Source organism: Ischnura elegans, chromosome 6 (assembly GCF_921293095.1).
Source record: "Ischnura elegans chromosome 6, ioIscEleg1.1, whole genome shotgun sequence".
NCBI lineage: Eukaryota > Metazoa > Arthropoda > Insecta > Odonata > Coenagrionidae > Ischnura > Ischnura elegans.
This window is the reverse complement of record NC_060251.1, coordinates 89259729-89286186: the sequence shown is the minus strand read 5'-3', so window position 1 is coordinate 89286186 and position 26458 is coordinate 89259729. Positions and strand designations below refer to the sequence as shown.

The 26458-nt window shown below is 37.4% G+C and overlaps 1 protein-coding gene across 2 annotated transcripts; it reads left to right on the top strand.

Moving 5' to 3' along the window:
• Positions 1-165: 165 nt before the first annotated feature.
• On the top strand, positions 166-26044 carry LOC124161141. Of its 2 annotated transcripts, XM_046537377.1 has the most exons (4): positions 172-464; positions 8896-9014; positions 23482-23889; positions 25465-26044. In XM_046537377.1, exons 1-4 carry the CDS (start codon positions 453-455, stop codon positions 25937-25939), a joined length of 1014 nt encoding a protein of 337 aa, XP_046393333.1. In that variant the 5' UTR covers positions 172-452; the 3' UTR covers positions 25940-26044. The 2 variants fall into 2 exon arrangements, with proteins under 2 accessions (XP_046393332.1, XP_046393333.1); XM_046537376.1 differs by lacking the exons at positions 23482-23889; positions 25465-26044 and adding an exon at positions 18978-21188 and having other exon boundaries at positions 166-464.
• The last annotated feature ends 414 nt before the right edge of the window (positions 26045-26458 follow it).

Here is a 26458-nt window from a genome sequence, read left to right as displayed (position 1 = left end):
TGTGCGTGGTAATGACAGTGGGAAAAAAAATCTTTTCCCTGCGTCGAGGTAGTCCCTCCCTCCCCTTACGGGCCCTGGTGCGTGTAGGGGGAAGGGGGAAATCGGAGGGGAAGTAGAGGCTTGATAGGGAAGTGGGAGGGGAGGGGACGGGCGAGACACCTGATGTGCCGCCCTCAGAGGGTGTTGTTCCCAGCATAGCCACCAGACCCGACCAGAGTCATTCGCGACGCTAAGCCGGCTGGCCGGAACCCGAAAGCACTCCAGCCAGTCTGCAGAGCAACAATTGAGTCGCGGCGGGCGCACCGGACACGTGCGCGGCATCAGACAAACAAGAGACGAGCGGACTGCGCTTCCAAGGCGGAGAAGAGCGCGCGCGTCTAGGAGATAGGCAAACGCACGAAGGTTTTCCTTTGTTTTTTCTTGTCTTGAGAGGAGTTTGTGACGGCGGCGGCATGAAGGTCGAGGTGAGTAATATTTCGAGTCAATCGAGATTTCCCGGCGGGTTAACAGCCTGTAGTATTTGCGTAGCGTAGACGTTTCATTCAATTTCGAACGCCGATCTATTCCACCTGTGTTGCATTGACGCATAAATCTTAAGTATATTTCCTACCAGAGCAACACCGCAAATAATTCGTGCTTAAAAAAATCATTGCAAACAAATGGTGAAAGTGATTCTTTATTATCATGAATAACATATATTTGTGTTATAATATATTTTAATCCCAGGCTTTTTATCTTAACATTCTTCCCTCTTCCTCCCCTTTCTCCACTTGCATAATATTTCACCCGTTAATGCGCCTTTTAACATTCTCTCCGTGCTTTTCCCATCTCATTAATTTATTTCTTTGAAATACATAATAATATTCGCCTACTAAAAGTTTTCGCTTGTTCTTCGAATGCACTGACATATCACGCTTATTTAAATTCTATACATCTAATACATCTAATAAATTGAATGAAATCATAGTTCTCTATGTCTTTGGCTATGTAGAATAATTTAACCATTAATTTTTTGCTAGAAAAATTAATAACAAGTAATAAACGTCACAAAGAATAAATTATTAATTAAAAATTGAATATCAGACAAATTTAATTAGGGAAATTCACACAGATGTTGAAGGGATTCATCTCCATCAAAATTGAATTTTCGTTATCGATACGGTCCTTTGATTCTCGAATATTTGAGTAAAAATAGTATCCTTCAAGATGTTTTTTAATTATAGAAAATTTTATTTTTCCTTTTTTATATCAAGTAAAATTAGTAGATAATCGAGAACAAATTTTACCAAAAAATGTGTATTTAAATCAAGATTTTTGTCAGAAATTTAGCACAATTTCAATAGTTCTAATTAATAGTAAGAAACAACAAGCTCCAACACAATAACTTCAATTTCACGAATTAATGTATCAGAGATGATTCGCTCAACTGCTATCTAAGATAGAACACATATCCGAATTAATACTGATATCAAGATAATGCATGTTAATAGCGTTTCACAGACTAAAGGATTTCGATGAGTTGTGTGACGACCAAAATTATGGAATTTCAGAGCATTAGAGAAAGGATACGTCGAATTACTGATAGACACAGCATGAACAGAGAAAAATGGGCTTTACTATGACGCGAAGAGTGATATTTATAATACAGGAAAATCATATTGCATACTTTGACATAGCCAGGATTGGGTCATTATGACAATAACTATAACGTAGCTGGATTTGTCTGCAAACTTAGTTTCAAGCCTAGGTTTAAGAATTTAGTTTTTTTATTTCAGTGCGGTCCAAGGGATAAATAGCTGCGAAAACAGGCACGGAAACCTCCTTTGATAATATGAAAGATAGTACCTATTGATATCATGTATAGAGGATTGGATAATAGATAGGACTTATGCGAATCAAATCATTTATACTACGATTGACTTATATGGTACTATATTTTGATTTCCACGATAAAAAGTACGGATAAGTAGATTAAAAAAATTAAAATGCCAACGCGCTAGAAGAAAAATCATCGATATGAATAATGCTTGAAGGTTTTTTTTTATCTACACCTATACTTTCTCAACCTTTGGATTTCTTAGGGGCCCGTAAATCTTAAAATAAAGACGGTAATGACGAATTCCTCAGCAGCAAGTTACGGGCGCCCACACGTTATTTTTCTGGCCTTACATCCGTCGTTATCCATCATTTGCTAATAGGGGCTATGGGTAGCAGCCTAATTCGCTACGTTTCTCTTTATAGCCGACTTTTGGTCCCTCATGACAGTGAAAATAAGTCGATGATAAACGCCTCAGATAAAATTTTTACGCTTGTATCCTGAGGGTATGTTTCGACAGCTTCAAAGAAACATGCTCCTATTTTATACACGAGTGAAAGCCGAATATCAAGCTGATTTACAACCCTTGCGTGCGTAAGATACTTCTTTTCAAGGTCTAAAAAGTTTACAGAAAAAATATGTGCCTTCTCTAATATCTTATGTATAATTCAACACAAATGTTATCTCTTATTTTAAAAGCCATTGTATATTCTTGCGTTAAGTAGCGGATTGATTCCGGTTCATATTCTCCAAATTGAGGCCAATTACCAAATTGATTTCACTGGAAGTAATATTTCATTAATAATTCATACTATGCATCATAAAATTACACTCTTCAGATGACGAAAATTGGTTTAGTAAATGCTAGAGCCATTTGACTGCTGGAAAATCAGCGATCTTTGCTGTGAAGATAGTGAAATATTTCGTAATCCGGCTCAAATTACCAACGAAAACAAAGGAAAGTGAAAATCGTGAGGCAAGAAACCCATTTAATTGAAATCATCCCTGACTGCAAAATACTTGGGAAACATCTATAGAAAAATGTTCGGAGAGCATTACCCTTATTTATTTTTTATCCAACTGAAAGTAATTATAGGGATAAAATAATCGTTTTAGTGACAGCCATAAAAAAATTATTTCACATCAGTTTCTAATCTAGTCTTGAGAAAAATTATTGGTTTCTAGATATATGCCGCACTTCATGTAATATTGGAACCTTAACCTTATTAAAAATAATTTATTATTATCATTATCCTATTTTATCTGGAAAATTTTTAAAATGAAATAACTCCGGGAAGAATTAAGCATGTCTCTCTAATACGAGTTAAAGCTATGTATTGTTGTAGGAAAAGTAATTTTTTGAGCAGTTCTTTTGCAAATCAGGACAGATAACAGCTGTGGAAAATAACATTTTCGTATCATACACTTGTCCGTTAACATTCTAAAATCGACAGACTAATTTGATTATTTGCTGTGGGCTGGTATCAATATCGTCAATTTAATAGAAAGATTATCATCAGTATTGGCCTTCTGTAAGTAAAATAATGTAAATTATTCCCACTGATTTCAAATTATTCTACCTTATAAAAACTATAAACTAATCATTGTAACATGGATTCAACTTCAATTCCCTTCGTTTGTACTACTGCTCTGACTATATTTAAAAACGGATGTATCATTCAATTACTTGTAAATTCTACTCAAATACAAAATATCATATTTAAAGTTTTTGTGAATGCATGCCAACGTATAAAATAAATTTATATTGAAATTTAAAAAAACACTTGCCTAGCTAAAAATGGCAACAGATTTGCTGTATGATATACCTAATAAGCAATGCGACGTAATTTAGGCGCGTAACCAAATAATTTCTCAAATTATATGTCCGGACTTCATTATAAAATACAAAATTTATGCTAATATATCGTATATTATTTGAGTGCAGCAAGCCCAAAATCTTAAAATAATGTCGAATACGATGTATTTCACGAACGCTGTTTATCGAGAAACCTCTGTTGTGCAAGCAAAAAAAAAACAAAAATAAAATGAAAATATTGTTTTGAGCATACTTTAACAAATATTCCGTCCCATTTTATTCAAATTTTCGTTAAAATTAAGGTGACTTATATTTTATGGAATCTAATTGTATATGCACTCCATTCATAAATCTCCTTCACTACAATCCTCTACCGGCCTTTTGATAATTTTTACACATATTTTTCCAAAATACTATGGGAGAGAAACTATTTCTTCAAATATCTATATAAATCAAGACGAAAATCTCTCGCAATATTTCTTTCAAAAGAAGATGATTATCTTTTTTTCATCTCTTGTATTATAGGTAAAAGAATCCCAACGACTCAGAAAATTTATGCGCATTAACATCATCTCAATAGGTATAATATATTTTTCACACCCTTCGTCTCATGCGACCCTATCACGGTGCAGCGTTTACAAAGTTTATGGCCAGTTCTGCTTTTTCTTTTCCCATACGCGGGAAGTGATTTTAAAACTCTGGGGCATTTCCAATCCGAAAACGGTGGTAAATAAAGGCCTCTCTTCCGTACCACCTGTTGATCACCTTATAAGTGTACATAGTCATGGTTGTGCAGGCAATTCTCCTGCAGTATTACATACAGTTTGGAAATTTTTACACATTATTTTCTCCCTGTAATTGAGTAGTACAGGGTATCACCTGAGTTTGCAGGTGAAGTTACTACTCAGATGATATTTATGAAATAAACATTTTGAATAAGTCGTGCTCTTATTTTTTTATATGTGCAAGTAATAAACGGATAATAAAACCATTCAACTATGAATAGCAAATTATAAGAGTATAATTAAAAATGTAACTATATTTTCAATTAGAAGTCCTCTTGGGTTCATCACTGGGTTAATATAAGCAGGCAACACGACTTTTTTTGTCAGAGACTCGTCACACATCAATTGGTTAGTGTATACAATAATTTACTTATCTCCCATTTTTTCATTCAGGCTTAATGCTGTGACATTCGACGCCCTATTCGGCTGTACAGAGAATGGGTATTGAGCCATCCTCAAATATCGGCATCATTAAAGTCTCGCACTCGACTGCACACCAAGAAGACTTCGCGAATGCTATTCGCCAAAGTTATCTCAAACATAACATATTTTGATTTGATTTATCACTTTTATAGTATTCCACCATTAAAAGGTACATTTAATTGGTGTATATTGTTTATCAGCACCGTGTGTTCTCATTCCCACATTGAGGCTTCCTTTCCAAATGAGCATTTACCCAAGTATTCTTCCTTCTAGTCATGAAGCCAGGGTCCCACCTATCCTTCTCCTTCTACCCAAAGCCCTCATCTCCAACTCGGCTTTCAGCATACCCCCACACATTTTCACATCAGTATCCATCCATAGCAGTTTTTATCCAGACGTTTTATTTAGCGGTTTTATTTTTATAATATTTCTGCTACGGGCGTACAGATAGCGTTACCCAGACGTTAAGCGAATTAGGCTGGGAGCAGCTGGAGACTCGGAAGCTATGCACTAGGCTTAGATTACTTGAAGGTTTGAAAATAGATATCTTTAAGAGCGACATGGAGAACATAATCTTAGAGCCCCACTAAATTTCCAGGTCCGACAAAAGCGATAAATTAAGAGACATTTATCCGAACGGGTAGATATTGGAATTTGTTTTTCTCCCGAACCACTTAAATAAATGCTAATTATAATTTCGGAGGAGCATTTCATTTTTATGCACAAAAAGGCTGGAGTCCTAGCGCCCCCTATAACACGCCTTTTTATGCGGCTTGCGGGGTAGTATGTTGTAGATATATCCTATTCCCACCATGCAAAGAGCTTCTTCGTCCCTTTTTCTCCCACCGATTAAATAACTTTTTCACACTCTTCCAAATCCACAACTCGAGCACCTTCTCCTTGAGAATTAATGGTTTTCACGATGCGTAAAAATTGACCACAACATAACAGCATAGAAAACCCGCACACCTCTCAAGTGACCCTCAAAGTAGCAAATATCTGGCTTTTTGCCTGGCTGGTCTACATTTACCCTGATGTATGCGCGGTAATCCTCGTTACTCTTTCCCCATTATCTTCTCTATGTACTGCGAACGTCTACCTCTCGTCCAACCGATTGTTTGGTGATGCAAGAAGCGGGGGTGGGGTGCAATTTAGGGGGGAGGGGGAGTTTCGAGGCAGAGGACAAGGTTTCGGCCTTCACTCCCCCTCCCACCTGCCCTTCGGCCCATCAGCAGAGGAAATGAGCAAGTTCAAGGTCAAGCTTAACGCTCTTTCACTGAGACACCGAATGGGGATAAAAATCTGCGTCGGAGAGGAGTGGAGTTATTTCCCGAAGGAAAATTCACACGCAGGCGTCGTGCATGATCGATCGGAGGGCAAAAAGCAAGGACGAAATTCCAAGTTTTATTTGAATGCACATATTTCGGTTAATATCATTCCATCTTTTCAAAAGCAATTCTGAATTGCTTAAACGACTTCGCCTTTTTTTAAGGAAGGAAACCACAAATCTCAGAAGAATAACCATTTTCCATTACTTAACCCCTTCCACTTCGATTTATTTTCCGAATATCGAACTCCTATTCTCTATTTATTTTTCCTGTGTTTCTATTTCAAATGGTAGGTAATGAAATGATAACTTTTGTAATTTGTAGTCAAAGTAGAACCAAGAAATAAAATGTGATTATTAAACATGGAGAAAACAGTTATCGCTACTCGAATAAAATAATTTTAATCCTTCCAATCAATGTTACAGTAAATATCAATTATTAATGTTTACTATGAATGTTTTAACATTTTTGAGCTTTCAAAGTAATTAAATTGTTCCTCTAAATAGTGCTAAATTTATGAATATCCGATGACGAGATACACTCGTCATTGCTCGGTTTGGCGTCGCAAGTTCATGACGAACTAGACTCGTCAAAGCGCAAAGGGTTAACACATTCGGGTAAATATCAGATGATTCGCCTTCCGGTAACGACTTTCTTTAAGGTAAAGAATCATCGAAGTTTGCGTGATTGTCGCTGTTGCATTTTAAAATTTTTAATAGCAAATGAGTGAATACTATCATAAAAATAAATATTTTGTACCAATAAGAATAAAATTATACCATTACGAATAGATATAAAATTCATATCATAAAATTTCATATTGTATAAGTGAATAGGTAAACAAAAAATATAAAAGAGAATCAGGTCCAAAATTTCCATAAAAATTAAGAGGTGAATGGCTTAAAGACGATTGACTTCCCGTACTATGGCTTTTGCCAAAAATTACAACAAACATTACATTTCAAATCGGTATAAACTTGCTTCGCCTAAGGCTTAGAATTACTCAGGTTTTTAAGGAAGTAATTTTATACATTTGACAGCATAATTGCGGAGTAATATAGCATTTGGGGAGCTCAAATTCACATCATGAACAACAAAGGTCGATCAATTAGTCATCATTCAAATGAGATTCGATCAAAATAATAATAAAATTTTACAAAATAATAATTGTTTAAAGTGGTCTCCCATTTCTGAACGTGATGTTTATTTTAATTTTTCCATATTATCTGCATTAAGAAGGGGGAAATATCGTCTTTAGTATTTACAGCTTAAAATTCAAGAAATATGCCTTACAATTACTCAAACTTGGGGCTATTTGTCAAACTTGGGTGGAGTCGTGTATCCGGAAATGTTTGCTCGAGGTTTTATTTTTCAACAAAAGCTCATACGCCCACGACCCATGACCAAATACGCATTTCATTCTCAGCAAAATTGATGGGGTGGGCTCACCATCATTCCCATGGGTAACGGAACCTCTGCGTCCGGGAATTAACAACCTCCTCTGGGGCTACTGCGCAGGTAAACCTCATTGAAGTGCATCACTATGCATCTGCCTCATAGACTGAGGTGTAGCTGTATACAGAGGAGGTTTTCCCCTAAAACCATTTGTAATAAATGTATGACGATTAAGAGAAGAGGTAATATAATTTACTTTTCCTATTTAATCTCAGAAAATAAAAAAAATACATCTACCTAATGCTAAAATACGCGTTTAAAACAAAAAATATCCAGATATTCCATAGATATAATCTTTAGCAAGAAATGTTTTGATTAATTCGACTGATGAGCAAATAAACTCGGTTACATGTCCCTTTTCCTTTAGTTTCTTGTGTACTGGCATATCTTATAGTATTTTTAACGAACCAAAACACCCAATGCTCTAAGTTCTAAGCCAACATTTCGGTGAAAAAGAAGACACAAGTGAAAATAATGATTCATAAGTCAAAACATATAATTCCTTATCTTCATCCAAAGGGTAGGAAATTTTATGCTCAAATTCAATACAGAACGAGGCTGAGGAAGCATTGTGTGGTGCCAAACAATGTCAAAAAAAATAGGCAGGCTCAAAAGCCAAAAAAAAATTTAAAGAGCAATAGTTGTTTAGTTCATCGGTAAAAATGCTGAGAAATACTTATTTCCTTTTTTTTACTTGAAAAATGTTAACATCAAATTGTAACATTTAGGCTCTGATTAAAGTTTGAGATTCTTGTCCATTGTTCGAGTCCGAAACGAAAGCCCACCCCTCTACTATTGATTTAGGGTGAGCTATAGTCTCAATATTACTTCTTCCAGTTACTTGCACCGAATTTAGTTACGTTTTCTTCCAGACAGAAATGGTACCTTTCATTTGCCAATAACTCAAAGTATGTTACAGTACCGGGGCTAATGTTATTTTTTTTAACGATGTTCATAGTAAAGAAACCTTATACGTTTTCCTTCAAAACGACATACAACGTTAATAAATGTTTTTTTGCATTATTAAATGAGTATCGCTTCACAAAGCTGGAAATATACTACAGATTTTGAAGTTATATATCCGGTGCTATTAGATAGGCATATTTTGAACGTTTTATGAGAATGATATTTAACATAATCCCGTCCTTCTACAACTAATTTAACGCTGATTTCCATGCTCAGCAATCAAGTAACCCTTCGGAATGAAAAACTCGGAAAGGGAATGGCGAGTTGCAAAATTGCCCAAGATGACTTAAATTTTGCACTTTGCAGGTGATCTCTCTGGTGCTTATAGCATCGTTGGCGGTGGCGGCAGCACTTCCAGTGGGCAGCAGCGAACACTCATCACAAGAGCGGGAGGAAAGAGCACGGAAGGGCACGGCCAAACTCAGGTGAGTTCATTGCAAGTGGTGAAAAACTTCGATCACCCACGTCTGGATGTGGTGCTAAGAAAAATTCTCGATCCCAACATCATGCGAGCGAACCGAGCGTGTCACATCTTTTACACGAATTGCAGACAGTAAAGGGGACGGAATGAAGAAGCTGGGGGAATGATGTTTAAATTAGTGAGGCTCGCGGATGATCAGGCGTTGACTAGCCAGTCAGCGAGGGACGGCCGGCTCTAATGGATGCGTTAGAAGAGGAGTATGGCATGAGAAATGGCAACTCAAAGGACAAGGCATATTATACAGCCATTGGATTGTAAGCAATAAACCTTCGTGTCCTAACCAGATGAAGAATATAGAGGGTGAACTGGACGGGGAGGAGGAGGAACGAAGAAGTGCTGGACATTGTGAGTGCGGAGCCCCCCAATAATTCAAGAAATTAATTAAGTTATATTATGCAGTGGCGCCGACTCCATGGGGCCTGAGGGGGCCCGAGCCCCCTCAAAAATTGGTTGTGGGTGTGAGGAAAAAATGTGTCAGGCTTGTCGATTTTTCCCGGAGTGTTCAGATATCGAGATTCGACTTATCAGGGTTATAATGTTGATCATATGACTCTTTTAAAATGCTTAAAAAACTTAAAACTCACTACTTATAAAATTTCCCAGGGTAAGATCCCCGGTTAGGGCCCTCCCAATATTTTTTGTATATTTTTGCGCGCCTTACGGAAGGTATGGATAGAAAAAGGAATTGAGGGGGGAGGGGATGTTGAAAACAGTGTTAGAGGGTAGAATGTTGAGTAATCGAAGGAGAGGAGGGAAGAGAATAGGAGTTTTTGATAGAATGAAAGTAAGTAGGTCTTATTGTGGAGGGAGGGGAGATCTCCAGAGAACCTCATTAATACTACATCCAAACCAACCTTAATCGGTAGAATACTTTAATAGTTATAGGCTGGAAGCCACTTGAGACTACAAGGCTACACGTTAGGCTTTGATTGCATTCGGGTCACTAACAACAGGCAAATTTCATTGCGACAGGGAGGAGCATCGCGTTAAATTTTACTATCTATCAACATACAATATCACTTAGTTTCTTGGTCTGATGGATTATTTAAAATAAGAGATATATTTTTCGAATACAAAAAATTATAAAATAATTTTTCCTCCAAACTAAAGAGGACTAAAATAAATGCGATCTGAGACTTATTGTCAGTAATTAATTATCTCCCAAGCGTACCTTTCTTTTTCGTTAACGGCTGGAGCCGTTACACTCCCCGCCACACGCCTATTGAGGCGGATTTCTCATTAGTACATGTATGAAAATGATTATATCAAAATCATGAGGTTTTTGGTTGCCACGTAGGCATGATACTAAGTAAATGACATCAACTGTATCGATATCGTAATAAATAGAAACTGGAGGAGTTTTGCCTCCACTGTTCGATTAAAGAATTTCGCGTTTGTGAGCAATACAAGTTTTTGACTGCAGACGAAATCATCTGAGCTAAAGAAGGAAATTAAAAATACACAGACAGTATGCAATTGTCAATGATTTCTTCAGTACTACTTATTCCAGTCATGTGAGTCGAATTTAGTGATACTTTCCAACGTGATTTGTCAGCAATGGTATCTTTCATTTGATAATAAATGATGTTGTGGTCAAGTATTGCCAAGACCTATTCTAACACTTTTTCAACGATTCTCAAAGTAATACAAACCTTATAAGTTTTTCTTCAAAATGGCTTATTAGATTTTAAATATTTTCCGTATGCTAATATAAGTATCGCCAAATGTCGGTGAACAGAATGAAGGTGAAACAATCTTGCATAAATATCTATATATTTTTGCGGAAAAAATTCAGAATCATTAGAAAGGTGTATTTTGAACATTTTATGAAGATGACATTTACCTTTTTCCTTAGATTTACCTCGTAAAACCTTCATAGTATAAATAAAAATTAGGAATGATTATTGCACAGTAACCAATATTATCTTATGTTCTGGGCGCTGTAAAAGAATATATAAGCACGCTATACCATAGCAACCACTACAGTGAGCAAAAAATTATACAGAACTATTTTGCAGCCTTCCGTCAGCCTTACCTAACCTTCATTCTGTAAGCAAATATGACAGGTTTACGTGTTATTGTCGAATGTCCTGTTTCCTGTTTCACTACAGAACGATCACTGTTTGATAAGTTTAGAAACAGCTAAATACCCAGGCGAATATTGACGCCTCAAGTATAAAAGAGAGCTGTGAAACGGTTCAGCGGCTAGCTGATGTTGGGACCATAAGTCGTTGAAGCAAAACGTATCCGTGACGTTGGTGATCGAAGGTGGAAACAATGGGTACAGGTAGACGCGAGGGCACGTCCTCGCGGTGCATGGCAGGAATTCAGGAAGTGCACGACAGCTTTTGCGGTGAATCATGGGAGTATTAATTGCTCATAGCCAGCCATGATTATTTTTTCAACTCAATACCGCTATGCATAATCCATTTCTAACCCGCTTAACCAGTGGTGCTACCATATTTTAATTCCTAAAAGCAATCAACTATAACAATATCGCTGTAATTTAAATATATTCTAATTCTGAAGAGGAGACTATATTATTAAAAATATTTGTGAATAAGAGGTGGGTATTTAGCATGAATCATGGATTTTTGGAAGGAATGATGGAAACATTGTGGAAAGAAAATGGTAATAGTCAATTCATGTGATCCTTAGAATTCTAAAAACTTTATTTAGAATACAAAGCAAATATTTCGTGAAATTGAGAGGGTTAATAATAACCATAGGATGATTCCCATACGTTTAGGGTCCTAGCAACCAGTACGTATTAGATACTGCCTTGGCTGATCCTTAGAATACCTGTGTAAATATTTCATAAAATCAATCTTATTTATATTTTAAATTCATTTTGATGACAGTGTAAAGCACAGAAAACTCCTGGTAGTGGTAACTGGTAGTTCATATATGTTCCTTTAAGCTCGGTTAAAGATACACAGTTTAAACAAGCCACTTTCATAATACCTACGCAGAAGAGAATCAAAATTTCATAAAATTTGCATTTCCAAAGCAATGAGTGATTTCTTGGAAAAGGCTTTTACGTTCTGTGATCATCCTCTACCCATTTTTTTTATGTTGGAAGACTTTTGTATTGTAATCAACTAATTATTCCCGGCCTGCTTCTTCAATCTCTACTGGCTTTCATGACACATGCCTTTTTCACATCCTCTAATTACTTATCCTACAATCTTCCTTATTCATGCGTTGCAAGTATAATTTCTACTTTTGGCATCAAACACCGGATGTAGCCTATTTCAGGATTGAAACATGGGTGCTATCATCGCTATTAAACGCTGAAGTCTTTTTGATTACTCTTTCATTTTATTTTTCAATATTTTGTAATGATAACTTAATTGAATTTTTTTAGGATAAACGTCTATTTTTTTCAAATTCATCGTTCAGAAAAAAATTACATCATGATAAACACTGTGAAATATATAATTAAACGCGGTAAAAATGTTTTATGTAATTGAAGGTAAGAAACCAAATTCAGATTTTTTTAACAAATGCATAGAAGTAAATAAAGTGCGAACCATTAATATTCCAGCTAATGAACGCTAGGCCATTTCTTCAAATTGAACTTGCATAGAAGAATGAACTGCTATTAGTGACATCAAGTTGCCACGTATCACATGAAAATCTAAATATCACAGCGTGTAATCTTGTTCACAATTCTTTTTTTACTTGCATTGTATTGAAACATTTCATGTTGAGAACTTCGACACAGATAGGCTCACATTTTGGAGTTTTCATCTTTAGTGTTTGGAAGTTTTAATGGGGTGTAATTTTGTAGCAGACGCAGCACTCACAACGAAGAAGATGTATGTCAAAGAGCTTGGAGGTGCGTATGTAAGTAACGTCCACCGAAAGCATGATCAAAGAGCCGAATCAACCAATCTTTAAAACCGTTAACAACTTCTTGTATCATTTCAAAGCTAATAAATTCTTGAAACTAGATTGCAGATTAATGAGAAGAGATTACGCAGTCCAAGGTTAAATGCTTCGAGACCAGCTCTGAGGTGATACAAATCTTCACCATTGAATTTAAAGCCCTGTCAGGCCCACCTGTTGCGGCACGTATGTCTTCCAATTTCATCTCACCTCATATGTCGTCCCTAGCTTTCACCAATTGGTTGGGGAACTGACTAAAAGTTTACTTTAAAAATGAGGGTTGGTCAAGAGTAAAATAATATTTAATAAGATGGAAGTTATAAGGAAAAAGGTTCGTAGTCTAACAATCCCAGGACTAATTCTCCCAAATCCCAGAATAAATGAGTTGTATATGTTTTAAGTTCAAACCTCATTCACACACTCAACATAGAATGTAAAAACATAAAATTCAGACAAACTGATCAGATCTTGTACATCATTTCATTCTTATCAACTATTTAGGAAGCATTTTAAAGGAAAAAGGGATATAGTAGTATAGACATCAGGGAGCGAATTGCATTAGCAAAGGAGGCGTTCATGAACAGGGAGCTTCTGAGAGGATCGTTGTGTGAGAGTTTAAAGAAAAGGTTAGTGAACAGTTTGATCTGGAGAGTAGCTCTCTAAGGTGCGGAAACGTGGACACAAAGGAAGGAGGACGAGAGAAGATTAGATGCATTCTAGATGTGGGTATGGAGAAGAAAAGAAAAGGTGGAATGGACGGAGAGGAGGAGAAACTAAGAACCGTTGGACATGGTGGGTGAGGAGAAACAATATCTAGATGAGATGCGAAGGAGACAAAAGGTTTGGATGGAGCGAGTACTAAGCGGGGAGGAGATATTGAAAATGGTGTTAGAGGGTAGAATGTTAGTGAAACGAGGGAGGAGAAGGAAAAGAATAGGATTTTTAGATAGATTGAAAAGGAGTAGGCCTTACGATGAATTGAAGGAGGCAGTGATGGAAGGAAAAGGAGGCTCTCAGATTATCTCTTTAGTACTCCATGGAAATCTGCTTTAATCGGTAGCATACTGTCATAAATAAAATCGATAAATGTAGCTTGGCGTGAAGAAATTATCATAAGGCACGCATAAATAGTGTATATTTTGACTAGAAAATTTTTATTTGGGCGGAATTTAGTCATGACATCGAACGATTTAAACTCAATATATATCCTACCCTTTTTATTGAGGAATTAAACCAATAAAAACATTATGAAAGAGTTATTTAAATGAATCTGACTTTAATAATTGTTTAGAGTTAAAATATTTATCTTACGGCAAATTACTGTACCCTAACGCATTAAAAATTGAAAATATACGAAGCTCTCCATAAATTTTATGAGCTTCATGGGCGAGTTCTTTATAACCTCGATTTTTACCCCGCTTACGTTGAAAGCGAAAAATGAATATTCATGTCCCTACCACAAAACAATACAATGAAGCCTTAAATAAAACCGCTTGATGTGAACATGCAAATGAATTTTACGATTGAATTTTCAATTTCAAAATTGAAAACAATATTAAAACGAACATATCTTTTACGGCTTTCGATTCTGAAAAGGAAAATTTTCACTACCTATCTGCTGCTGCAAGAATTTTGATTGCAATAATATGAGATCATTGCCTATTCGGGTTTTATCTTTGCATACCTGATTTATGACACGACGAGTCCAAACTATTCGTCAATGTACAGAACGCGGGTGCGGCTAAGTTCACGGAATGGTTCCTAAGGGATGAATTTGAATCATTTCTTTTCTGAAAAACACTACAAGACAATAAAATTCTGGGACAACAACGATAGTAATGCTACTTTCGATAATTGGTCATCGCACCTGGTCATACAAATTATTGAACAGAGAAATTGTAAATATTGAGTGAAACAATGGTATAGTCTACTGAATTGGGAATTTAATTCATCATTATTATTTTTCAATCATCCTAAGACTGGTTTGAGGCAGCTCTGTATTCATTTCTCTCCAATCCGAAAGTCTTTTCATTATATATTTCTTCTCTTTTACATCCTTTATAACCTGCCCTATGTAACTTTTTTGCGTCCGTCCCTTGCCCTTCTTCCCTTCTACCTGTCCTGCTACGATTAGGCCGCCATGTCTCATAATGTGGCAAACCAAGTTGCCCCCGTCTTCTGCATAAGATTATTAGAAGACCCTATCTTTTCTCCCACCATTCCTTTCCCTTCCTCATTATTTACGCGATGGATCCATTTTATCTTCTATGTTATCTTCACCATACTTCAAGGAATTTGGCTATTCATATATTTAATCTAAATGAAGAAGCAGAAAGACAAAATATGAAACGTTAGTGTGGAGGAAAACTAAAGACATTTTTTTTTCAAATTTAATCAGCTTTTGGCCAAGCTTTTGAATAACCAAAAATTAGGAGAAACATTTTGGGGAATAATTTTCTTAAAAGTATTTTATAACCTTTATCAAAGCGGGATGCTTCAACAAATGGGCACGGGAAAGCAGCATGGACTTAAGGAAACGATATTCATAAAAGAAAATAATGTTTTTTGTGCAAGCATTGGGATTAGCGAGCTATTTATCCGAAATGTTCTAAAGCTAAAAATTAACCACTTATTTAACGATCTGAGGAGGTAGCTTCAAGTGTTGTCCAAGTAAAAAGAATACACAGTATTGATAGCCAACGCTTGATGACTTGGTATCCATTGTCTGCAGCGGGAGAAACATGTTTTTTATTAAGTAAAAAATCTCATTTCCCTAATTTGTAAAAAGAGTACTGTGCATTCAAGATGTATGTAAAATTCGCCTAAAAATTTGTTGAAATATTTTCATTTAGTAATTATTTCTTGTTACGGTCTTCATTTTCATTTTTTTATGATTCTGTTGGTATTGAATGCAATTATTTAGTTTCCAGCTGGCGTTAGCAAACTTCAAGTTTACAATAATCCCACATATGATGTCCCATAAATATCTCACACATAATCATTTTAATAATATTTCAAAGCCATAATCTTCCTCCATAATATGCTTCCATGGTTATTGTAAATCCATCTCTGCATTAAAAATGCTGTTCGATGACATTGTTAATTGCTTGCGGTAAACGTAGTTAAAAAAATCAAATAAACCATAATATATAGCTGAGAAATGTTGCTTATAAGTTTGAGTCAGTGTTGCCTTACACTAACGCCTACCAAACTATATATTTTTACCGCACTAAGACTAAATCATTAAGTGAGGAATGATTCTCTAATCTGAGCAAAGGGCTGCTGGATTATGAGAAAAGTGACTTAGCGGCAGACAGCAAGAAAGACGAATGGAATGTCAAGCCGACGGAAAGAAATAACAGGGGAAAGAGAGGAAAGAGGAGTTGGAAAAGAGCCAATCGGAGCATAGCTACGCAGACAGCCTACGAATCTCGATCTGAAGGCCATTTTTTTATATCACCTCCCCCTCCTTCCCAATGTCTCTTCATCCAATCTTCCTGAGGCGTTGACACGACAAAAGCAGAGAATAGTGCCTTCCCCACGAATACCAAGATGAGTAAAACAAGAAAAACTTTCTGCAATAAATCTTCTTGTCTTCCTCGATGTTTTCATTGAAGTATTCTACCGATTAAGCTAGGTTTCTATTGAGTACATTTGAATTATGCAAACGAGCCTCTGCATCTGGATAATATTGACGGGCAGGACAATAGCGATTTCTTAAAGTGAGCAGTCCTCGCGGTTTCGTTTACTTAATTACTGTCATTTTCCCCCGATGAAGCAATCTAACTTTCATGTTGCATGCGTTCAAATGCCAACCTGAATTCTTTCTACAAATAAAGCCCCTCATTGTTACCAATAGGTGGTGTTATTGGTTCTCATTTGAGGAAGATAGATTTTCTGGGAGAAACTAAATTAAAATGTTTCTGATTTTTTTTATTATTATTTAACTATTTCACCGTTCAAGGTAGGTTTCCATGGAGTACTTCAGAATCACTCTGTCAGCCTTCCCTTCTTTCATATACTACCCTATTCAATTATTATCAAGTCCTACCCCCTTTAATAACATCTAATTATCCCATTATCTTCCTTATTATCCGACATATACCTAAATTTCGACCCACTAGTACTGTTTCCGACATCCACTTCACGCTAAGTACTCCATCCATCCGTACCTTCTGTCTCATTCGTATCTCATCTAAAATATGGCTCTTCTCGCCCACCATGTCCTACACTTTGTTGTTACTCCTCCTCAATCAAAAATACCTCTCTTGATGGCTCAGTAAATTATAGCATTATCGTCATCGATGATTTTTTAACTCCATAGAGTCCATGATCAGAATTATATCTTGATTCCCCTTTCATTCAACCAGGATTGTTCCCCTCCAGTTTCCTTCTACGATACCACTTTTCAAAGTGGTATATGTAGAGGCATCAACACTCGAGTTTCATTCTTAGTAATCACTAAATTGAGATGAAAATATTCAATTAACGTATTTATTCATTCCCACACCAGGATATGCAGCCATACACAACTCAATCAACACTATCTAAAGGTCATGTCGACTTGAAAGAAAATACTCGACATTTACTCAGAAGAAAGAGCACTTTCATCTATATTCGATTACCTTGAAACCAATGATAATAGTTTTTAGCCATCATATTTTGCCATAAAGGGGCTTTCACTCCCTCAGTTATTAAACCCAAAGGTTGATTTAAATAAGCGATAACGAATTTTTTCTTTGTGCGGAATCGTAAAACATTCACTTTCATTGGAAAAATTGAATGTAACTACCAACCCCAAAATTGTCTACTTATTTAGAGACATGATGCCTACCATTTAAGGAAGTAAAAATCTGTAAAAGATATAATTAAACTTCTACATCAAATATTCTCAAATTTTGCTTCAGGAAACAAAAAAGGAGCTCAAAGATGCATACTCGTTTTAAGAAGATACAACATATAAAAATGCTATATGAATAAAGTTTAAATAATGTATTTTACGTTCAGATATTTATTATATGCACAGAATTTTATGCGGGAATATAAAAGATCCAATTTATTTATGATTTATAATTAATGTATATTTCACTTCGTCAAGAATAGAATTCAATTTCCAGACTTATAGCTAAGGAAGCTTTGTATAAAGTCATGGAGATAAAATAATATAATGAAGAAGGAATAAAATGCAATATAAAAAGATGCTATGCTTCAAATTTCCACGAAATAATTAAAGTATAGACTTATTTGCTTCTCAAAGAGCTTAAAAATAAAATAAATCGAAATGATAAGTGGAGAATCGGACCACTAACTGACATAACATAATAATTAATAATTATGTATTAATGATAGGTGGACATTAACGCTAGACCGTTGTTTGTTTTTTTTGGTCTAAAACGCATGGATGCCAATTACCGCGATGGTGGAGTTTCTCCTGAGAATAGAAGAATATCCTCCACCACAATGGCTCTGAATGGAATGAACGTTAGCCTTAGTACCCCGTTCGTCGGGAGTGACGTGAAACCAAGTGTTTACTGCCCTTTTATGGCAAAATATGACGATTTTTATCCCTTTGGCCCCTCTAATTCAAGGCTGAATAACATAAAAACAAGGTTTTAACACGCTCATTTTTCCTCTTTTCCGTTATCGTGTAAATGACGCTAAATTAGGTCACCTGCCAACCTCATACTATACCGTGAAAAATGACAGTGGTAAGTGTTTATTGGTCTCACATAGTCATTTTCGACCCCTATTGCGTCACTATGGGTCAAAATATCCTGATTGGTTTACATGCTAGGGAAATTCTTTATTCTGTCTGAGTTTGGTTTTCAAAATAGCTTTCAACGGCTTTGGCTAAAAGGACTCGCCGACTGATCGTTTTCAGTCCACCTTGGAGAGAGAGAAGATCAGGTAATTAATAATAAAATACTTATACCTCGCAAATTCTATCGGACATATTTAGAATTAGTATCAGGAGTGAAAAGCTTATTTAAGAGGTGTTTCATTTTATCCGATACAGGCTCTTGGAGGCTGTTTCGGCACACGGGAAGCCGGAAAAGGAAGAGGATGTACGGGTCAATAACCATGATGCGGTTGATCAAGAGATTTCAGAATCGAAGGTTGTCGTAACCAAGTCAGAGAGCACCCATCCGGCACCAAAGGCCTCAATCCAAACAACAGGCACCACTGCGGCGATGAGCACCACGACGACGACGACATCTACCACGCCTAAGTCAGACTTCACCCTGAGACTGGAGAAGCAGCGTTCCGTGGCAGACCAGGCCTTCCGGGAGAGGCTCATGAGGCACACTGGACCACAGAAGGAACACCGAAGCGTTCCTCACGCCAGGAACGCTCACCAGCCACCAACCGGAAAGAACCAACCAGTCAGCCAACAACCAGTCCCAGAACCAGAGCAGAACGACGTGGGCGAGGATAAAGAAGATAGCCCTGTCCCCAGCATCCCTCCCGTTGTCTACGTCCCACTATCCGACACCCAGGGAACCAAAAAGGGGAATGGTCAACAACCACTCCGCCTGGCCCCCTACGTTCCTGCAACCCTGGACCGAAGGAGCCGCCAGTGGTTCCTGGCAAACTACTTTCCCCTACTCATCAACGACCCTTACCAGGCCTTCGTCGGCAGCGGACCACTGTTCGAGTACGGCCAAGAGGCGGACGTCTGCAGACCAAAGGGCCCTAGTAGAGACGCCATCGAAGACGTTGGTTCCAATTCAGAGGCTGAGATAGCCATGGAGGGCAGTGGATACGTAACAAAGGTCGTTGTGAGGGGTGGCGGTGTTGCCATTGCCGGCCCTGGAGGGGTCGCCACGGCGGGCAGGGGTGGCACGGCGATAGTGGGCCCTGGTGGAGTGGCGTACACAAGACCAGGGGCTGTGGCAGTGGTTGGGCCAGGAGGAAGGGTGATGTCGCAGAGGAACCAGGGAGTCTACGTGTCGCACGGCGAGGGAAAAACGGCACGCGGGAAGTCGGATCAGTTGGATGGCGTACTAGTGGCCCGTGGCCCGATCATCTATTACGATAATTACGGAGAAAAGAATTGAATTGTTCAGGAACTTACTGTTTATCCTATAACATTTCAAGAAGACAATTCCAGGAATAGTGCGTGATATTATAAAAAGACAGACAAATATCCCACAGGAAGGCTCAATCGTTTAAAACGTAGTTGTATTAGCCTTGCATAGGAGTCATCCACTCTTATTGTTTAAAAATCTGAAAGTGGTTGAGTTTCTTCTTCAGTCAGCTATTTATTCTACGATAATTGCGGAGAAAAGAAGTGAATTGTTCAGGAATTGGCTGATTAGACCACAACATTGCAGGAAGAGAATTCCAGCAATGGTTCGTCCTCACTAATATTATAAAAAGACATCCTAATATTCCACAGGAAGAATCCAGCTTTCAACAAGTAATTGTAGTAGTCTTTAAGTGAAGATATAAACTCTTATTGTTTATAAAATCTGTAAGTGGTAGATTTATCTCTTCAGTCTGCTGTTATTCTCAAGCAGAAATCCGAGGTTTTCTTCATAGCTTTGTAAGTGAAGAATAAAACAAGCTATATTTGAAATGATAGAGATGAAAGGATTTATTGTGAAAATTCCATCCGTGAAGTATTATTCACCAAAAAAAGTATGTCCACTTAAATGCTGAGATAAAAGACTAATTTTCCTAAAGCATTCTTGATATATCCGTTAAGGTCATACCTTCCAAAACACTGACATCAAAGAAGATGGGAAAATTTCAGTGCAAGAAAGACCTACAAAATGAGTTAAAGTGGTATGATCGTATTAAAATCGATATTTACGCCAGTATAATCTTAACAGGTTTTAAGTAACAAATTTTCTATTTGAAATGTGAAAGTAACCAATATCGTCATTTATATCTGTAAACCACAAATATATTTGTACCTCACCATACCTCAATATATTAGTACCTCAAACAGTCTAATTTCGCAGTTACCGGAATGGAAAGTTTTTCACCATCACTATTTATTTATATTTAAATCAGAGATCCTTAAATAATTTCATTTTTTCTGCAGCGCATGAATGAAGTGACAGAAAAAGAGTGAGTCATTTCAGCACCACAAAATGGACACTATTGTGCAGCAAGATTGAAAAGACAACTGCCTTCTGTGATATCACCATCATGAATTGAAATATTTCCACATGTATGTCCTTTTATTAAAAAGCGATATTAAAAAAAATGATGATTTGCATGTGTTAAATTTATTTAAAGGTTTTTAAGATATATAAGATTTTTTTATATTTTATAAGACATGAGTTTAAAGTTGTTCGTAAACCAGATCAAGGCCTTGCATTTGAGAATTATGCAACCTTCTTTGTGAATCTCGATTTGTTTTATTTAAATCAATGGCATATTGTGCCAAAGGAGTATTTGAGCACCGTAGATTGTCAAGTTTTTATTAAAAACACGAAAATTCATATTTAAAATAATTCAAAAGAATAAAAAAGGCTCCATGGGTTTAATTATATACTTCTTTCCTTGAAATTCTAATATTACACCAATTATTAAAGCTTTGCTTGAAAGGTTTTTTTACGCATGGAAACTTAAAAGTAATTTTAATTTCTCCACAAGATATACCCGGTCAAAAAATATCCTGTTAAATATATGAATTAGTCATATATAGTCATTGCAGTAATGGCCATAGAAAACTAATCACAGTCATATCAGGCTATAAATATATTGAAGCCAACAGAATGGTTTCACTAGTTCAAGCAAAAACTAAGAGGCCCAAAAACGAACTCTAAAACTGGCTTTCTCAAGTCGCGAATATGCATAAAATTTAAGAATTCATCTGGAAATAGGGTCCACAGTTGATATACGGACTGATCAAACATCACCAGAACTAGGATATTTTTCCACGATAATAGTAAAGGTATAAGATATTTTATCCAAATGAATCCCTGAAACATCAGAAAGAGCGTTTTCCACTTATTTGGCATGAAAATACTTCAGAAATCTGTCGGAAAAATCGGGGTTTATGCAATTCCTATGGTTATTTTGTAAAATAATTCCATGGTATTCTTAATTAAAGTGACATCGAATTCGCCAGAGGATTTTCGAAGCAGCCACAGGGAAATAAACCTTCATTATAAAGTTCCTGAACAAACATCAGAGTTTTAGGCAATCATTTTATATGCATACAAAAATAAATTCGTTGAAATAAATATAACTAACTATTTAAAACGATCCAAACTCAGGTCAAGAAAAGTGTGAAATAGCTTCTTACCAAGGGTTAACATAAACTTTTCAGGGATGAGTTGTAAATTACCTCTTTAGTCTCTCCTAAACAATTGCGTACTTTTTTGTTTGACCGCTAGCATGAAATGGGGATTTTCAAAAAGTCTACACACAGAAGTCACCTTGATTTGTTGATTTATTCACTTCATATGAGGCTGCTGAGAAATCACACGTGTACATAAGATTGATTCGTAAAATAATGTAACCACCATTTTGAACCTTTCCAATGTCAGATTGGGGAAAAGCTAGAAATATTCAATGACGTCATGACGTAGGAGAAGGTATATAGACCTAAGAGTGTGTGTAAAGGCTATCCTAAAAGTCTCTTAAGAAGGATTTGCCTAATTTATTTTGGTTAAGTTTCAATGAATTAAAACTCATGGAAAATTGCAAGAGTGCCAAAGAAGGAATGAAGCTGCTTTAAGTAACTGCTGCATGTGCATGACGCTATTTGGGAATTAACTTTATGAAAGAGTGAGTGAGACAAAGTGATCTTCAGCTTGGACCTGTCCAATCTAAGGTTATGGGTGGACGAAAAATGGTCATCAACGAGGTGTATCCGGAGGGATCCCAGAAACGAGGTGGAATGGTGGTTTGGAGAATTGCTTTCTGTGCATGATGATGTCCAGCCTATACCCCATTTTATACTTGAGCCTATGTAACATGGAGGTAAATGTGAACCGCCCTTAGAACACTTTCAATCTCAAGTTGAGGAACGGTATGGGAGAGTCTTTCAGTACTGGATTGATAGCAGAAACTAAGACAGAAGGTGGAAATTAGCTGAAACGTCACACCTTAAAGATTCATTTAACTATCGCCTTTTATTTAAACAAATACCATCAAATATAAATTTGCAAGAAGGTCAAAGAGATTTAAACCTACTTTGACGGTTAACAGCACATGCATGAAGCTGTTGTTTAATCGCTTTTATACACAATAAATATTTGAGATATTGGGACTATCACTCGCAAACCTCCTTTCTACGGTCGGAGTATCAGCAATATTGCATTACAATGAGGCCAACTGAGGACGAGCAGAAGGGATATGGAAATTATACCGAAGGAATTTCTTCAATGGATGCTGTTCATTGAAAACCAAACGCATGGGAATTTTATATTGTTCGAAAGGCTGAATAACCTGCTTTAAGAAATTGCTGCATGTGCATGAGGTTATTAAGGAAATGGATTAATGTCATCAAAAAAAGAGTGAGAGAAAGTGACCAGCACATTGGACCATTCCAATCTCAGGTCAGAGGAGGATGGAGAAGAGTCTGCCGTCGAGGAGTCGACAGAAGAGCCCCAGTTATCAACAGAAAAGCCCCAGGACATTGGGGACGACTCTGTGATCGTGACGGCAAGGCCAGGGGCTTCGGCGGCCGAGGACGACGAGGCCCTGCTGCCGGCGCCAGAGGACGGGGTCATACGGCCCATACCGAATGCCTCTGTCCTCGTTCTAATGCCCAAAGCACACGCTAAGGCGGGCGTAGGTGGCAGAGCCGTCGCTCGGCCCTTATCGCTCGCCTTCCTTCGTCGAAAGGAAGACCGGGTCATCTACCTGCCGGAGGTGTCGGCCGTGGCCGGCCCTGGGGGAACGGCCATCGCTTTGCCAGAGCTCATCATTAAGAGACTATGGGAAAAGGAAGAAGGAGATTCGAGGTAGAGGAATATTGACAAATAGGGCTGAGATGTTCAGCTGTGTTATACTCTCTATATTCATTCATCAGGAAATTTAAATTGGTTCATTAATGCTGGTATTAGTGATTGGAAAGACCTAATGCTGCTCTGTGTGATAATTAGCGCATATTGAGTGATATAAATGTCCTTGAACTTTTTCATTAAATAATCTTGAGTCAAGATTAATATCATCACAATAATCCGAGGATCAACACCCCGGTAGGGTGCACAAAATGGAAAGATGCTTGTTCAAGGTAGAGGGAAAACAGAAAAAAATAATGCATAAGAGACAGATTTCATAAATTTGAAAGAAAATAATAAGGGAAAAAGTGAGAGAATAATTTTGAATATATTCATGAGCTAACACATTAATTTGAAGAATCAACAGCCTCTAATAATAGTTCCAGTGAGGTATGTCGCAATGGAAAAAGGAATTTTAGGCATTTTAAAAATCGCGAGAATTCAAATTTCACACCACTCTGAATATCTTAAAATATACGGAAGGTCATAAGGAGGAAGTCATAATTTTATGTAATTCATACTCATACTACCAACCTCAACGAAAAATTTCAAACAGCGATCCGATTTATTTATATGGCTGAGTCTTCCCAATGCAACCCTACTATTCACCATCTAAGCATGTGATTCGACGTGTTAGAGCAAATCTGTGTAAGATAATTAGGCGTGGATATTTATGAATACATATTTTATGTGTCTGAGTACAGGTTTACATGGTCACTTATAATAAGTGAAGCTAGGGATGCTTATACCTATACATTCGACAATCAATCTCTCTCAACTACTGTTTTTGCCTGAACTTGAAATTGAGTTCGCAACACGATGTTCACCACATCATACTGACGAATATGTTTCGAGTGGATCAAATATTCTTCATTGCAGTGTTAAGCCTCAATGTCTTTTCTATCTTTTAAAATCTTCAGAATGAAATATATGAAACATACATGTTACGCATTGCAGTTTTCATGGAAACTTCTTATCTTGCCATTTATATTTATTATAATCAAGCTGTGTTCAAGTATTGCAGTACTTGAAGCTTACCTCTTCGAAATCGCTTTAACTGATACCGTAACTGTTGGTAACTACATAGCTGTCCAAGCTTGGTTATCTCAATTTCAGTCCTCAATATATCATTAATTTAATATCTGTCGTTTCCATTTAATTCATTTATGGTTTTTAACATATTCGATGCTGGAGTCTTGCATTCATGGCAATATATCTACATGTTTCTTTTCCATAATATACTTTACATTTTGAGTTCTTCTGGGCTATATGTGGCTCATCAGGAGATTTGTTCACTGTCTATGTATGTCTTCAGCAGGAAGAGTGGAACGTTGCAATTTCCGTGTGGAACATTTTTACTGATCTCACCTATTTCCTTTTTTGAAAATTTTTACTCAATCATTTACCGCTCCTACAGTCACAAAAATTTTGCCTTGTCCAGGTGATTACTTTTATGCACATTTTCAGCATTGAGTGTGTTAATCCACTTTTGTCTCTAAATTGACCATCATTGTAACATAACTCTTCATCTTACAGACTGGAGCACAGAGGTGCCGAGGGCCTGGACCACATCATCCGCAAGGCGGCGGGCGATGGCGAGGTCGTCGAGGCCTCTGAGGTGGTTTCGGCCAACGCGGGCGAAAAGTCCGTGGCACAAGCGCAGCCGATCGGAATCGCGACCGCAGGGCTGGGCGGCGTGGCCGTCTCCAAACCGCAAGGTGTCGCCGTGGTCGGCCCAGGAGGACTGGCCATCGCCCGACCGATTGCAGTGGCTGTCGCGGGACCGGGAGCGGACAAGCCAGGCATCTTCCTGAACCCTGAAGGGGGCCAAGGATCCCAGGATGGAGACCAAGCGGGCCAGACGGAAGAGACCCCGGAGGTCGAGGAAGCCAGCGAAGAAGGAGAATCATCCAAACCAGAGACCCCCGCGCCTCCGGTCGTCTTCCACTATATGCTCTACCCGCAGGCAATGTTCGCACCACCTCCCAGCTTTTATCAGGGATTAGTATAGAAATTATGGACTAGGAAAACTTTTGATTGCCTCTAACGTCATATCTTGTATGTCTAACTATCTGGTCAAAATATATTGATAATAAATAAAAATATTTGGTCATAACCCCTAAGAATTTTAACTTACCCACCGATACCTTGTGGACATTGGTTAAATCTCTCATTTTCACAAAAATATTGTAAATTTTATCATCAACAATATTATTCCGATCCAAGACTATGCTTGTACTGCAACCCAGCTTTTCCAGGGATTAGTACTGAAATTTTAGACTAGGAGAAGTTGTAATTGCCTCTGAAGTCATATCATGGAACTGGCCGGAACGCATCATAATCAAAAACTCACGCAAGCAGCAAACACAAACACAACCTATGGGAGAGCGTAGGTTTCCGCGGCGATGGTTTGATCTCTGCATTTCTCCAGGGTTTTCTTCCGCGTCAGATTGTTGGTTGACAACAGTTTCGCTGGCTATCCTGCCAGCGTCTTCAGGTCGAAGGTGTCGGCTGTTGGTTTCTGCCTCGC